This window comes from Misgurnus anguillicaudatus, chromosome 6, assembly GCF_027580225.2.
Source record: "Misgurnus anguillicaudatus chromosome 6, ASM2758022v2, whole genome shotgun sequence".
NCBI classification, from domain to species: domain Eukaryota; kingdom Metazoa; phylum Chordata; class Actinopteri; order Cypriniformes; family Cobitidae; genus Misgurnus; species Misgurnus anguillicaudatus.
Genome location: NC_073342.2, coordinates 18551167 through 18568450, shown reverse-complemented (window position 1 = coordinate 18568450; position 17284 = coordinate 18551167). Strand labels below are relative to the sequence as shown.

The 17284-nt window shown below is 37.7% G+C and overlaps 1 protein-coding gene across 4 annotated transcripts in view; it reads left to right on the top strand.

Moving 5' to 3' along the window:
* The window catches only part of dyrk4 (dual-specificity tyrosine-(Y)-phosphorylation regulated kinase 4), a 28407-nt gene extending 12339 nt beyond the window's left edge, over positions 1–16068 (top strand). Inside the window, exons 2-14 of one of the 4 annotated variants that reach the window (XM_073868655.1) lie at positions 486–566; positions 4562–4705; positions 5432–5573; positions 5656–5819; positions 6795–6931; positions 9940–10080; positions 13997–14135; positions 14279–14365; positions 14460–14627; positions 14712–14772; positions 14854–14983; positions 15074–15240; positions 15323–16068. In XM_073868655.1, coding sequence (XP_073724756.1) covers positions 486–566; positions 4562–4705; positions 5432–5573; positions 5656–5819; positions 6795–6931; positions 9940–10080; positions 13997–14135; positions 14279–14365; positions 14460–14627; positions 14712–14772; positions 14854–14983; positions 15074–15240; positions 15323–15597 — 1836 coding nt within the window. In that variant the 3' untranslated portion in view covers positions 15598–16068. The remainder of the gene's footprint in view (positions 1–485; positions 567–4561; positions 4706–5431; positions 5574–5655; positions 5820–6794; positions 6932–9939; positions 10081–13996; positions 14136–14278; positions 14366–14459; positions 14628–14711; positions 14773–14853; positions 14984–15073; positions 15241–15322) is intronic. The other 3 variants (XM_073868654.1, XM_073868656.1, XM_073868657.1) reach the window with 3 other exon arrangements.
* Positions 16069–17284: the final 1216 nt, after the last annotated feature.

Genomic DNA, 17284 nt, shown 5'->3' with positions numbered 1-17284 from the left:
TATTGACGCATAACCCTACTGATTAAAATGGATGTGGGTCTTCAAATTTAGACGTGTCTGTGATTTTGACTGATTGTAGTCATCGCAGACCCTCACCCTCGCTCAGCATCGGTGGTCATCATGAGGAATTTTAGTCAGGAGATGATTGCTGTGACGTACGGGGTAACGATGAAAGAGGTTTGTGCGTTGCGCACAACCAGTACGCCTTCACATGTTCTTACCATGCTTTTTCAAGGCAATCTATAGAAAAATAAAAATCTGTTCAAATCTGTTAATTCAGAACATCGACCTTCATGAGTCATCGGATGTGTTGAATAACGCAAGGCTTGTTTCTAGGAGATTTGATTCTCAGAGTTATATACAGTATACTGTAGATGCATCCCACACTCACGGAGTTGCCTTTAGAGATGACTGAGTATGTGGGTTGAATGCATGTGCCCACTCGCCCAGCGCTCATGACGTATTTCCTCCACTTTCTTTCACAGTCAGCCAGACCCGAGGCTTTTCCTCAACCTCACAGGTCTCAGGCAGAGAACACAAAAAAAGGGCCCAACTCCTACTCACAGGTGAGCTCTTATTTATAGAGTCTCAGACTGGATTTCAGAACTATGAGCAGTTGCTTAAAGCTGATCTGCGGATTTGAGAACAAAGTTTTTCGTACCTTAATTCCAAACTGATTTGCAAGCCATTGTGAATTGCTATAGTGTAAAAAAGACCTGTGATTGGGCGTAAAACTTTGAGGTCATGTTGCATGGTCACACTAGACTTTTCATTCCAATGACTTTTATTCATATGCATTTGAATGCAACAGACTGGAAACGGAAGCTCATGCGAAAAAATTGTGGTGAACTCTGACCTGCGAATTTGTATCACATAAAGATGTATGACCAGATGATCGATACGTTACAGGGTGATCTATAGACAAGTTTCCCATGCGGCGGCCATTAGCCTTTCACTCTGCCAAGCACTTCCGGTTAGAGAGTTTGTTTTCGCCACGAGTTGTTGCAACCGCGAACAGCACAATATGTCCCGGAGCCGTATCGGCGTGTAACACCATCCATAGTTTACTTTTTCTGCACGCTAACCAAAGACAGTAAAAGACGCTTACCAGAAGTCGTTGGCAGAGTGAAAGGCTATTGACAGCCCGCCTATTTCACCCGGGAAACTTGACTATAGGACAATTTTGTATAATTGTTGGTACATTTTGTAAAAAAGCAATCACGTTGTTAGCTTGTCGGAATCTGTGATGTGCAAATAAAAATCAGCACTTCAGATCATCGTACCATCTAGTTGGAGGCTATATACGCAGGGGCACTGCATAGAAATGTTGGGTAACACTTTACAATAAAGTTCATTAGTTAACATTAGTTAACAACATTAGTTAACTAATAATGAACTGCACGTAAACAACATTTATTAATATTTGTTAATTTCAACAATTACTAATACTTTAATAAAATCTTTTTAACGTTAGGTTATGCACTGTGAACTAACATGAACAAACAATTAAAAGCTTTTTTTCTATTAACTAACATTAAAGGCATGATCTTTGAAAGCCAATGTTGACATTTGAAATCACCTAAACAAACACACCCCTACCACATTAGAATCTGGACCTTCTTTTGATAGACCCGCCCCACACATATGCAACCCAGGCAACGATGTCGTTAGACACGCACCTTACTGCTGATTGGCTACAAGTGTGTTTTGGTAGTCGACCTGACTCCCTTTTCCAAAGCGTTTTTCAGATATCGTGCACTCCGCCTTAAACAAAGATTAATAAATACTGTAACAAATGTATTGCTCATGGTTTGTTCATGTTAGTTAATACAGTGCTTCCCAAACTTTTTCAGCGTGCTGCCCCCCTTGTGTACGGTGCATTCCTTCGTGGCCCCCCAAAGAAAATTTGTGACAAAAAACTGTTCTAAAACTCAACATTTTAATAAAAAAAACATTAAATTATTCAAAAAAGTAGTGCTTTTGGTTAGTAGCTTTATTTTTTTAGGTTTAATTACACAGAATTCATGATAAATTAATGTATTTCATAAAACTGGGGCCCCCTGGCACCATCTCGCGGACCCCAGTTTGAAAACCACGGAGTTAATATACAATAACTAATGTTAACTTATGAACTTTATTGTAAAGTGTTACCAAATTGCTGCATTATTCAAAAACATTCACTTTATGTACGTTTTTTCACTGTTTTGCTATATATAAACCTATAAAAAGTGAAAATTGGATTTACTATTTTCAACTTAAATGTTGAAAAAGTTTAATTTCTTAGGTGTTACCAATTACCAAAAGTTTTTTTACCTTACATTTTCTCATTTTAAGTGAACAATTTAAAGGGGACATTTCACATTTTTACATGCTTGCAAAGAATGGTTTACCAAAACTAAGTTACTGGGTTGATCTTTGTCTCATTTTCTAGGTTGATAAAAGCACTGGGGACCCAGTTATAGCACTTAAACATGGAAAAAGTCAGATTTTCATGATATGTCCCCTTTAAGGAAGCTCAAAATAATTACCTGATGATTGGCTCTAGTGTTCCAAAAACATTTGGACTCATATAGTTAGTAAAAACTTTTTTTTACTGTTAGCGTATCTTAAATTGCAGCAGTCACTGATATCCGTTTTGCTGCTGTGGCAATGGTTTAAAAGTGCTCCAAATGCATAAAGCACACCACGCTAATAAAATAACTACTTTCAGTAAAAGTAGTAAAACTATTCAACCTCACTGACCAACTGTTGGCTAGTAATCCATCATGACCTATTATTAAAACAGGATACTTTACAGTTATGAATCAATTGAATTGAACTGAATCTGAATGAAGTGATTCACAAAATTGAATTTTCTTTTTAACATTCATTAGCTGTTTGCCTGAATATATAGTATCATTCAACTGATGCTTTTGCAAGAATAGACTCTTTCTTTTTGCATCATCTGATGTGCATAACAATAAGTGAGCCATCAATGCACCTATGGAAAGCAGGTGTGTTAAAACTTTAATGCTGAGTGTGAAATAACAGTTACTTTATTGTCATTACCTAAATGCCCCAAATTAGAAACCTTATAAAAAGCACTCATTATCAAGGACAGCATTTTTCACAGGGCTTCTAATGTCACTTGACCTAATTGTGGTTTCAACGCACCTCTGTGGTACCTGAAATGCTTAGGTGCACCTTGTTTACAGGCAGCTTACTGTATTCTTGTATATCTCTGCAGGTGTCTCTACTCTATATTTAGTTTCTGTTTCTATGCGTCATGATCGAGTTGGCAGATGCTGCAGTAGCCCCAGTGTACGAGACCGAATATCGCTTCTATCTATAGATGCACTCGCTTTTTATTTTCATCCCAGAAGTTTGTCGAGCACTGGCTTTGAACCCGCAAGTTGGGGAAAACCAGCAAGATACAAATGAGCACCTCCCTCGTGCATTGCCCTACATTTGTATCAGAGCGAGGGAGTGTTTGATTTTATTCCTAACAAAAAGATTGCATAAAGAATTGCGAAAATTGTGAGGAAAAAACACTGGGAATTCATTTTTAATGCATGACATTGTGAGCATATGGGGCATAAAATATTAAAACTCTATTGTTTAGGGAAAATCTTTTTGCATAACATAATGGCATACTACATATTAAATAATTAGATCATTATACATAAAATAATGTAAAATGTAAATAATATATACTCTAAAAATGCTGGGTTCAACCCAGCGCTGGGTCAGTAAGGGATGAGCCCAGCCCCTTGGGTTGTCATTTAAACTAGGCTGGGTTGTTTTAACTCATTGTTGGGTCAAATATGAACCCTCTTCAGGTTGAACGATGGCTACTGCAATTGTATTTTCCTATTGGATGTTGCGGTACTATGTGATGTAAGTGGTACAAGTGACGTAAGCTGGTTCAATCTCACCACACCCTTGGTACGAGCTCAGTTCGTCCTCTCTACTTTCGTTGGGGTCTGCCCACTTTCTTGCATTTTTCAAATATTGCCAGTGGGTGGGGTCAGGCTCTGACCAGGGGTTTAGTTACTATTTAATAACTTTTTATAGTTCAAATGTTTTATACAAAAAAAATCAACAATTACATTGGTGCAACTTTTGTTATACGTTTTATATCTCTGTATTTAATAAATATACATAAATTATATTTATCTATTATATTTCTCTTTTTCTATGCATTTAATGCAACCACCGCATGAAGTATGTAAATAACCCTGTAGCTGTATAATAATTTGACCTTTAAAGGCAAATATTGAAAGCTACAAACTTTGTGGGCCACTAATATTCTGTACCGATCACTGCATTGTTGTCTAATACCGCCAAAACCCAAGATTTAGATAGTATGTTCATTCCTCTGATGTCTGATCCCTGCTTTTGTCCCAACGTTGATGTTGAAATTCCATCCTCTACTCAGGGGGTCCAGTTCACCGGGTACATTGGCCACTCACCCTGTGTGAAGCTCATGTATCCCCCCCACACTTCCATCAGACCTTGTTACTGATTTGTAGAGTTTTTCATGTTGAACAGTACCCAGACGATTGTATCCTTTGTTTTGTAGAAATGCGGGACAGGGGTTGGCACGTTGCCCCAGCTGGAGGCTCCGGTCAAGCAAGTTTTTGTGAGCAATGGCAAACTTCTGCATTCAAATGGAACCTTACCCAGTATTGTCAAACAGCTGGTGCAAAGCACCCAAGGGAATCAGGTGGGTTCACATTCAGCAGAGTCACCTGTGGATAACTGAATATTTTATGGATATTTTATAGTTGACCTAAAAAAAAAAATTCAGTCGTTATTTACCCCCCCCTCCATGTCTCATGTTGTTTCCGTGTAACACAAAATAATACACCTACACTGTAAAAAGTGAAAGTTGGATCTACTTAAAAAAAATAACAGCAATTGGTAACACTTAAAAAATTACATTTTCTCACTTTAAATTTTTAAGGTAAATAAACTTTGGTAACACCTAAAACATTTAAAGGGACACTCCACTTCAAAATCACAACTTTTAATTTTCCGTCAGTCTTAGTACACAATGCAACTACAGAAGAGTTAAGTTTTAAATAGGAAAAATATCGAAACTCTTTGGTTATTTTTAGCGCAATGCTAATGGTCTAATCAGATTTAATGGATTGTGCTAAGCTATGCTAAAAGTGGTAGCGCCAGACCCGGAGATCGGCTGAATGGATTCCAAAAAGGTAAAAATCAAATGTTTAACTCTAGGGGAGCTGAAAAATAAGCATATTTTCAAAAAAGTGGAGTGTCCCTTTAAGCTTTTTCAACTTGTGAGAAAATTTAAGTTAAATAATTTAATTTTCCAACTTGTCAAAGTCCTTGTTTTGTGTTTGATTAAAAAATCTCTGAAATTTGTTCAGTAGCAACATCACGAAAAAAAGTTTATCCGGTCTGACTTCCCTGTCTTTTACCACAGGAGGAGAGACCGAGGCCACAGTTTCCCAATCGCTTTGGTTCCTCTGTGGAAAACATTTCCGAATCTTTAACTAGGAGCATCATCAATAAGTTTGAGAAGATCAGGACATACGAGGGACAGAGGCTGCCTATGTCTCCAACAAGTATGAAATGCTCAGGTGTACATTTTATCTTTATTTTATCATTATTATAATCCATTAAACTTCATTTTTATTTTCAAAACAACTGCACTGAAACACTTCCAGAGCCAGCTGACAGAATACGAAAGGGAGGAGATCATGGACTACTCTGAGATCTGGTATCTGGGATTGGACACAAAGAAGATTGAAGGCACACAGGGATCCCCACAGAATTCAGGATATGACGATGAGCATGGCAGCTACATCAAGGTTAGATCCATCATGGCATGTCTATTCATTCTCCAAACAAGCTTGTCCTCTTACAGGGTCGTAGGGGGATACCACCTGTCCCAGCATTTTGGGCCACAGGCAGAGTACACGGTATTATATATTGTGTAATATTATATTATATTAATGTTGCATCGTTATATTAACCAGGTTGCCAAATTTACATTGATTCATATAAATAATGCTGATAAAAATATATATTTTTAAATGCACAAAGTTTATTTTTGTGTGTGTATCATGTTAAGTTAAATAAATTAAATTAAATACATCATCTTCATTCTTATACTGGTTTATAATTAGTACAGTTGTTCCTTAAAGAATAATTCAGAATCAGAAAAATAAAAATAATTTTAAGATTGCAAAAATGGTGGAAAAGTAATTTAAACTCTTTGGTCAGGAAATGTGGGAACCCTTCAAAATAATTCATATTTATAATATTTTATGCATTTTTAAATAAATACTGTGTGCCTGCTAAACTGCACTAACAGTTCACTAAGTGACATACTAACCTCATTTTCAACTCGAAGATAAATGGTAAAATTGCATTACATCACGAGGCTGGCACTCGTCCCATAACGTCTTCATGAATGTCCGTGTTCAGAACAACATTCCTCATGATTGCTGGACATTTTCGGGAATTTTTATACTCAGTTCCTTCAATATTGATTTAAAGAGTGCATCCAATAAACATATGCACAAAACTGGCTAACCCTAACTTGTCATTATAATTTCTAATATTAGGAAATACATTTTAGGAAAAAAGCTTTTATCCAACGCGACTTGCAGTGCGTACAAGCTATATTTTTTATTATTATGCGTGCTCCCTGACCATTTCTGTATCTCAGTGTTACTGTTGCAATGTTTCACTAAGTAACAGGAAGTCTGCCACTAGAAAAGAGACATAAATAATTATGCTGACCTGTTTGTCATCTGACTCTCTCTAAATACTCTGCGCAGGTCCTGCATGACCATATAGGCTACCGTTATGAAGTCCTGGAAGTGATTGGAAAAGGATCATTTGGACAAGTTTTGAAATGTTTGGATCACAAGACAAATGAGATGGTAGCCATCAAGATCATTCGAAATAAAAAGAGGTAAAAACAATCAATACATTTCTTCAAATGCTTAAGAAAAAAATTCTTTAGCACAATTGTCATAACCTAGTGTCAAAAGGTCCTCGAAAGGTCTTTGATCTATGCTTAACCGGGTTATACCCTTACACTGGGTTGATACACTGGACGGGTGTTAAAAAGTTTCTCACTTTACATGTCTGGGCAGAATTGAGCCCATACCATTCCACTGTCATCGCACCTACTCTGATGGATGCATTCACCTTAAGCCACCTCAACATGGAAGCTCAGGGTATAAAGCCCAATAAAATCCAATCAGAATTAGAATCAGTGCTATAAACGTTATAGAAATTCATTAATTTATAAATTTTTATTATGCTTGATAGTGATTTTGTTAATAGCGGTAATTGGTCTGTTTTTGTTGCCAGAAAATTGCGTTGCAAGAAATTTTGGGATTATTGCAATATGCACATCGCAGTGGTTTGGAATAACTAAATAATTTTAATACTTCAAAAAGTTAGGCATTATCAAAGTTTTAGGTTGATGCAGATAGCATGAAGACAGTAGCCTGGTTTCCATTAAAGAGTAACTAAACCCTAAACCAACTTTTTTTGGTTAAAGGCGGAGTCCATGATGTTTGAAAGCCAATGTTGATATTTGGAGTCACCTAAACAAACACGCCCCTACCCCAATAGAATCTGGACCTTCTGTTGATAGACCCGCCCCACACATGCGCGGCCCGGCATTTGATTTGATTTGATTGGCTCTAAGTGTGTTTTGGTAGTCGGCCCGGCTCCTTTTCCAACGCGTTTTTCAAGCATCGTGGACTCCACCTTTAATGATCTGTAAGAATGGGGCTTTATTAGTGCTGTTCATTGATTTTAGTACGTTTTTTGACATTTGGATATAAAGTGTTTCAATACTACAATATATGGTGTAAAAACGTCTGAGTGCTGCCCTCTTCAGGTTGAACCGTGGCTACTGCAGTTGAATTTTCCTATTGGATGTTGGGTCCAAAAAATGCATCGTGACGTAAGCAGGTTCACTTAGTTCGTCCCCTCTATCTCCGTTGGGATCTGCCCACTTTTCTTGCATTTTTCAAATATTGCCAGTGGGTGGAGTCAGGCTCTGACCAGGTGTTTAGTTACGCTTTAAAGATCTCTACAAATATGTCGCTAAAAACCTATTGCGAAATTCCCTGAGATAACAGGAGCGAGCATTGCGTAGCTGGTCGTGCTATAATGTCACGCATCGAGTTTTTACTTTGCACTTCAGTAAAAATAAGGTACTGAATTGCATTCGACCCAGACTTAAAGGGACACTCCACTTTTTCTGAAAATAGGCTCATTTTCCAGCTCCCATTGATTTGATCTCCGGGTCTGGCCGTACCACTTTTAGCATAGCTTAGCATAATCCATTGAATCTGATTAGACCATTAGCATCGCCCTTTAAAAATAACTAAAGAGTTTCAATATTTTTCCTATTTAAAACTTGTCTCTTCTGTAGTTAAATCTAGTACTAAGAATGATGGAAATTCAAAGTTCAGATTTTCTAGGCAGATATGGCTAGGAACTATACTCTCATTTTGGCGTAATAATCAAGGACTTTGCTGCCATAACATGGCTGCAGCAGGCACAATGATATTATGCAGTGCCTGAAAATAGTCCCCAGCTATTGAGAGTTACGAAGTTGACACAAAGAGGGCAAGTTTTAAAATGGAAAAATATCGAAATGCTTTGGTTGTTTTTGTAGCGCGATGCTATTGGTCAAATTAGATTCAATGAGTTATGCTAAGCTATGCTATAAGTGGTAGTGCCAGACCCGGGGATCAGCTGAATGGATTCCAAAATGGTAAAATTCATTTGTTTAAAAATAAGCATTTGTTTAGAAAGTAAGGCTGTTTTTTTAAAAAGAGTGTCCCTTTAAATAGGCGAGGGCTCCACCTAAAATAGCAGGCTTGAACGCCATTGGTCTGTGATTTTCACGGACGTTAACCAATAGGCTTTAGTATCAGAGAAAACGGGAGTTTTTCCCATAGCGTCAGCTACTGTCCCAATGCCAAGTGAACCGTATTGAAAGGGAACTGATGTTATACGACTTACTATGTAATTTTTTCCTCTCACAAGTCATTCCAGTAATTATGGTGGCGGAAGTTGTTAGAATTGCGTATATCACATGTGATATGACCTCTATGCACATTAGGCGACCTGTATATGCAATGTTTCCATTGTTGTTTTCGGATAATTCCTTTTCGAATTGCCTGAAAAACCACCTCATGTGACCGTAAAAAAAGGTTTTTGCGATATATATGAAGGTTTTTTTGCTAAATTGATGAGTTATATTCAATTTGCAATTCAATTTTGCACAATTTGAAGAGTAATGGAAATGCAAGCTAGAAAGAGTGGGTCTTTCTTTTCCTAGAAAAAATCCATTTGTTATCTGACGATGACACCAAGGTAACTGCTAAAATGTGCAATTAAAATTGATTGACCGGTCTGGTTCAACGAAAATTTACTTGCCACCAGCCACATGATAATGCAAGCAGACATCATGTGGCTGGAAAAGGACTCGATGAACACACACAAGATAGTTTGGGTCTTCTTGGGTCCGTTTAGCAAAAACATATTCATTTTAAATTTCCCGACCTGTGTCCGAGGCACATGTGAAACTTTTAGACCCGAACCCGCTCGGACCTCGTGAAGACCTCTTATATACAGTATAGCATATATGGTATTATACATTCAGTTTTTTTAATAGATTGTAGTAATTTAAATTGATTTTACAAACTTAAACCATTATGATATTGCATATTATACATTGCATTAATTAGCAAGTTATCGCGCATTGCATTTTCCTTCAATATCGTGTAATCCCTCCAAAAACAATGTAACGGGTTAAGCCATTGAAAACTGTGTTTTAGATATTCTGTTTGGTAATGCTACAGTACTAATAGTACCAAAACTTAACATGTATGTAATGAATAGTGATATGCTAATTAACTTTAGTTAAGTTATTGTGCTGTTGGCTTTCAGGTTTCACCATCAGGCACTTGTTGAGTTAAAGATCCTGGATGCAGTACGGAGAAGAGACAGAGACAACTGCCACAACGTTATTCACATGAAGGAGTACTTTTACTTCAGAAACCACCTGTGCATCTCCTTCGAGCTGCTCGGGTGAGTGGAAAATACTTAAACCATTAGCTGTATTTTTAGTATTGTATTTTGTAATCTGTATGGTAACTCATGTTAAATACAGGACTCTCTATTAGCGCTTAAATAGAATCCCTCTATATAACTACAGTTTATTATAGACGTCCGTTTAAAGACATCATGAAATATAATTCTCAACCTATTTTACATGTGAAACAGTATATGACGAAAGACCACAGATGGGATTTTTATGTGGGCGAAAAAAATTGCCTTTAAATTTGTCAAAATAAAGTCCTTAGCAACACATATTACTAAATATTTTTTTTATATATTTACAGTAGGAAATTTACAAAATCATGGCACATGATCTTTACTTAATATCTCAAAGTCGCCATGAAATTCGCTGTCATTAGCAATTAGCAACACAACCCAACTTCAAACAATCCAATCAGATCTCGATGGACAAATTCAAATCCAGCCCTGCCTTATTTCATTTCAAAAGCTGGTTTCAATTGGATATACGTCACCATGGGGGAAATAAGGCAAATCGCTACTTCCGTTTCATGGCAACTTTAATGTTTTTTGGTATAGAAAAAAATCTAGCATTTTGACCCATATTGTTGGCTTTTGCTACAAATATACCCGTGCGACTTATGACTTATGTTTGTGCTTGGCTGACTAAAGCATTCACACAACATAAATCGGTTTTGCTTAGAAAAAAAAATGATGGCGCAGCCACACCAGTGAATATTACATTGGAGTGAGAGTTTCCCACTGAAGGCCTTCAGGAGCAAACTGATCAATTAAGTCACTGCATTAAAGCTTTATCTCTTTCAATCCGACCTTTAGAAACATCATAGGTGTTCTTCACGTCTACTGTTACTGTCACCCAATCCATTACTTAATACCTTGATTAGGCCCCTATCTCTTTCCCTACCACTCGTGGTGTGAAGTCTCCAATTACATAAGTTGTTGCCAGTTGCTCTTGCTGCTAAAGATAATGGCTTTCATGAGTTACATCTCTAATGGCTTTTAAATCATACTGCTTAGTGGTTAACACTGACCAACGGTGAGATTTTTATAGACATGCTTACAGTAAGGATTTAGTAAATGTGGTTGTTGAGTGACCATGCGTGTGCTTGTGCAATGTTCAGCGTGGGTTGGTACAAAAATAATAATTAGCTGTACTGCTGCCCTCTAGAGGCATTGAGTGAAATTACACATTTTGAAATGTTTTACACATTTTCATGCCATTCCAAATGTATACGACTTCCTTTCTTCAGTGTTACACAAACAAATAATTTTATATGAAAATGCAATTATTTTATATCTTTGTATGTGACCCAAAATGTTGAAGCTCCCAAAAATACATAACTGTAAAAAATTCTATTAAATCAACATATATTTTTATGTTACTTTAACGTAACAAATTAAGTTAAAGGGGACATTTCACAAGACAATTTTAAGATGTAAAAAAATCTTTGTACATATGTGAAGTTTTAGCTCAAAATACCATATAGATAATTTATTATAAAATGTTAAAATGGCCACCTTGTAGGTGAGAGCAAAAATGTGCCATTTTGGGGTATGTTCTTTAAAATGCAAATGAGCTAATCTCTGCACTAAATGGCAGTGCTGTGGTTGGATAGTCCAGATTAAGGGGCGGTATTATCCCCTTCTGACATCACAGGGAGAGTCCAGTTTCAATGACATATTTTTTTTACATGCTTGCAGAGAATGGTTTACTAAAACTAAGATACTGGGTTGATCTTTTTCACATTTTCTTGGTTGATACTAGGGGTGTGCAATGTGACGATATCTGATTGTGAACAATTAAAATTTCTCCACAATCCACTTTTTCGGAAACATAATTTTATCGTGATTCGTGGCTACATCAAGTACGTTACAAGGCACGCCGGGTATACCTTTTTTCCGTGGATGTGTGCGGCTCTTTCAAAGTATACTCACCGCGGCTACGTGCGGATGGCCGTGTTTCGACACATACGCTATACAAAAAAATGTCTTATTCAAATTATTACTCTACCAGGCAATCAGGGCAGCACTGATTTGCAACATTTACAGTACATTAAAAAATGTAGGATAAGTAAAAAAAAGTAGCCAATCCACCAATGCAAACAAATTTTAGAACAAACAACAAGAAAACAGAGAACATGAATCAAACATTATGGTGAAGAAAATGCTCCACAGCTTTCTGTTCTTGGAAGAAGTGAAAATAAAAGAATAGAAAATGATAATTTGTGTGTAAATGCTGTCTATTCCCTTTGTGGAATTGTTTGTAGTGGACTGTCCTGTCTTGATATTTTCTCACGCATGCGCTGTTGCAAGCGTACTGTCCGTGCACTTTCCACGCATATATTTGTTACCTTGTAGGACTGTGTTTTTAAATGGGGGCATTAGTATGGCTGTATTAAGGCTCAGTAATGGCAAAATAGTCTTTAAAATACCAACATGATAAATTGAATCGTGAAAAAACAATAACAACGTGGAATCCTGATTTTGCCAAAACCAACAGCGATACTGTATTTTCCGATATCGCCCACCCCTAGTTGATACAAGCACTGGGAACCCAATTATAGCACTTAAACTTGAAAAAAAGTCAGATTTCATGATAGGTCCCCTTTTTTTTTAAATGTCAACTTATCACAAGTCAAAACTTAAAATAGTGAAGTTGAATAGACTTGCAAACCCAAGCCATTTCTTCGGTCCCGTACACACTGCATATTAATTCTGTTTTAATGCTTAATCTTTTTCTGTACACACACAGTTCAGTAATTTACGGGACTCACAACCGCAATCTACAACCGAATTAACTCCCGCAAAATGCAGGTAGTGACAACCGCATTTGCAGAAACTTTGCACAGTGTGTACATAACCGAACTGAACAACTAGTAGTTAATAAAGTGTTTAAACGTTCATCATAAACAGGACTGGTCTCTCTTCTGAAAAAATAAAAGGGGAAAAAAGTCGTCTGTATGTGTGGTTCAGAAATTGACAGAGGGACGAGCGTTTGCTGATTAGTGTTGCCAGATCTTGCATTAAAAAAACAGCGAACAAGAAAAATCCAATAATAAACCGAAATAAATCTAAATGCTTTACCTCAATGATCAAAATATTGGGACCGGCACCCTCACACTTTATTAACACCAAAAACTTGATCGCTTCATGAGCCAAAAGCCATGAACGGTTAAGCGCCAAAACGGTATTTACGTACAAAAAAGACAAGGACCTGGCAACACTGCAAGACAGCGCGCTGTGAAGCAGCCAGCCTCAAAAAAGGGTACAATACACAAGGCCAAGATGGAGGTTTATTGCAAAACACAATGCTGGTAAATTATTTTGGTCAAAGCTGTGAGTGATAAGCACGCGAGACGGCAGTTATTTCTGTGTCAATCATCACATTTTCAGGAGTGAGTCTTGTTCCGTACAGACATGAAATGAACATTTAGGGGATTCACTCCCGCATTTAAATGCGGTTGTCACTCCCAAAAGTTTGCAGTGTGTATGAGACCTTCTTGTACTTATTTTATTAAAGTAATCCAAATGACTCCAGTGTGTTTACACTGTTAATAGGTTTGTGAGAGAATCGATTAATAATTTGAGCTTATTTTGTAAAACTGAAACCAAAACAAGCACATCTGAGCACTAAACTAAAATATGAGAACACACCAAATCTTCAAATCTTGTTGGTTCCTGCCTGTCTTGTGACTAGTGTTATTTTACTAAAAAGAACACACAATAACCAAGAAGACTTAACAAAGTTTTCATGGTGTTGACATATTTTAATTTTATATTCAGATGTGCTTGTTTTGTCTATTTACTCCATGTGAATTTACTGTACATCAAATGTATCTCTGCTTAGACACACTGTTACTGTTTCAGAGACAGCTAAACATTGATTCCTCATTTTGTCTCCGTACAGAGCGAACCTGTACGAGCTTATTAAGAAGAACAACTTCCAGGGCTTCAGTCTGGGGTTGATTCGACGTTTTGCCCACTCGCTGCTCAAGTGCCTGCAGATGCTGCACAAGGAAAAAATAATCCACTGTGACCTAAAACCGGTAAACATCACCACTGTTTGTTAAAGAGTGAAACATTAGGTTCTTAGTAGGAATTTGTACTTTGGGTTTGAAACTCAAAGCTAAAAGATATAAATGCATTAATCTTGTTAATGGATAGATCTAAATGAATTTTTCTTCTACAGGAGAACATACTGCTGACCCAGAGAGGACTTGGAAACATTAAGGTGGTCGACTTTGGATCAAGCTGCTATGAGCAACAAAGGGTGTACGATTCACAGTGTCATTTAGTGCTTTTTGGTACTGATAAAACCATAGCAGACTGAACTGTACAATAACGTCATACTTATCTTTTCAACAGTGTACACTTACATACAGAGCCGCTTTTACCGGTCACCAGAGGTGATTTTGGGTCATCCGTACAGCATGGCGATAGACATGTGGAGCCTGGGCTGCATTCTGGCTGAGCTCTACATCGGCTATCCTCTCTTCCCAGGAGAAAGCGAGGTTGAGCAGATCGCCTGTATCATGGAGGTGAGAAGCTTGTTAGCACCAAACCTTCATCTGCAGCTATTACAAATGCATTGTTTGCTAAAAAAAATCATATTTGCTTTGTAGATCATGGGGCTGCCTCCAAATGACTTTGTTCAAACAGCATCACGGAGGAAATTATTTTTTGGTAAGATGAGCTCTGATACATTCATACATTTAACTTTATGACGTCATTGATCATCTCACCTTGACATTTTTTTTTAATCAGATTCTAAAGGAAATCCGAGGAATATCACAAACAGTAAAGGGAAAAAACGCAGACCCAACTCCAAAGATCTCGCCAGCGTTCTGAAGACAAACGATCGTCTGTTTCTGGACTTCATACGACGTTGTCTTGTGTGCGTGAATACCAACAATCCTATTTTAGTGTAAAACAATGACTTAATATCACCCTGACGTATGTTTTCAACGTCTGACATCTATTGTAGGTGGGATCCCACCAAGCGCATGACACCAGATGAAGGAATGCAGCACGAGTGGATACACGAAGGCCGTCTCAACAGACTTCATCCTAAACCGCGAACTCTCCGGAGAGACACCGACAACAACTATGAGTTCACATACCGCAAAGCAGCTGTAAACAGGACAAGCAAGGGTGAATATACGCTATAGTACATGTTGCCGATATGTTTGAACCCTCCTGATTTCATATCATTGATGTTTTTTCGTCTCCATAGTTGATAAAACCGCATCTGATGAAAAGCTCAAAAGGGTCAGCGATGATTCAAGCAAAGGAGGCAAGACGGCGTCAGAAGAACGTCTTCAACCAATAGGAGCCTCGGCTGAGGAAGACAACAGCGAGGATATGAGCAAAAGCATAAGCCAGGAGAGCAAAGATAGCAAGACCGAATCCAGCGGAGAGCGATCTGTTCAGATCCTCATCAAACCTCAAACAGGGTCAAGCACTGATTCAGAAGGACAAGATCCTCAGTTTCTCCCGCCTATCGTATAACACGCGAAAGATGTTTATTTGTAATATTGTGATGTAATATATTTAATTCAGCCGCTTGGTCTGGACCTACCTGTTGTGCGGCTATTGTTGTATTGCAAAAAAGTCAAAAATGTTATTTATTTTTTAGCCGTTTCTTACTTGCTAGGGTTATAAAAAATCTAAAAAGTCAAAATTACAGAAAGTGGTTAAAAATTGTCAACCCAGTCTCACCCCATGGCGTCGGTGTTTGACGACACTTGACCATGCGTCGGTGTGTTGGCGCGGAGGGTGTGCCTTTCGCGACATTTTTTGACGAGCTGGGGACTTCAATACTATTAAGTCCGTTGCATTCTCTTTCCTATTTTCTTACCATTTTCTACCATTTTCGCGTCGGTTTAGGGTTAGATTTACATAATGACATCCCTACCCAAACCTAACCCTAACCCCAATGTCAGGTGACAACTGTTTAATTTCGCGTACCCAATAGTATTGAAGTCCCCAGTTCGTCAAAAAATGACGCGAAAGGTACACCCTCCGCGTCAACATGTTGACGCATGGTCGGGTGTCGTCGAGTGTTGACGCCATGGGTGTGAGACTGTGTTAAAATTGTTTAATCAATGTTTTAGCCACACTGTTAAAAGTGAAAGTTGGATCTACTTAAAACAATTACTTTAGTTGGTAACACTTAAACAAATTAAGTTTTGTCAGCAAAGAACTTCTAACTTTAAATGAAAAATTTACGATGATTTTTTTAGTAACACCTAGCTTATTTTAATTTTAAATAATACATTTTTTAGGTGTTACCAATTGAAGTAATTTAAGTTAATACAACTTTCACTTTACATTTACATTGTATTTTAAAGATGTGTTGGACTCTAAAGGAAACAGTGGTGGCCGGTGACATCTTTTTTCGAGGGTGCTCGATGCAAATTTCATCACAACATGTATGTAGCCCGTCATGTGTGTGGTTTGTGATTTCAAAATATGTGTTTGGCACGTCGAGAAGTGCATCACGTGTCTTGTCAAAGTAAGTGCCTGCTGCAGACGCGTCTAAAGGGTTTACGATAAAAGGGACGCTCGCGTTTGCCAGACACTCATGCGAAATCAGAGTTTACTGTTAAAGTGTCTTGCGTGTATTTTGTGAATGTGAGCGTCTCTTATCAAAAATGGTTTTGACGCGTGTGCAGCAGGCACTTATTTTGACAAAACATGTGATGCACTTATAGATCACTTGACGCGCAGAACACATATTTTGAAAACACAAGCAACACACATGACACTCCGAACACATATTTTGAATTTGCGCCCCTCGGATGATCAGTCACGAGCTGCCACTGAAAGGAAGTGAACAATTTTTCATTTGATTGTGGTATATTTTGAAAAGATTGACTATGTTTGTAACACTGGCATATTTTTGCAGCGCATAATGCCATGTGCATGTTTATCGAGTCTAGTGGGCTTTTTTATTTACTTTTCACCGCATTCAAGCTTTTAGCGATTTTTAAGGAAATCTTGAGTACCAAAGCTGCTTTATTGTGCAATATTACTGCATGGATTAAACAGTGTTTGAATGTTTCGTTGTCATTTGCCAGATTAGTTTTCTATGAGTTACTGTAGTAAGCTCCCTGTCAGTGCAATAATAAGCCAAAGAGATTCAAAGAGATTTAGCCTTTTTATTTTCGTGCTTGACACACCATCGAAAAAACTT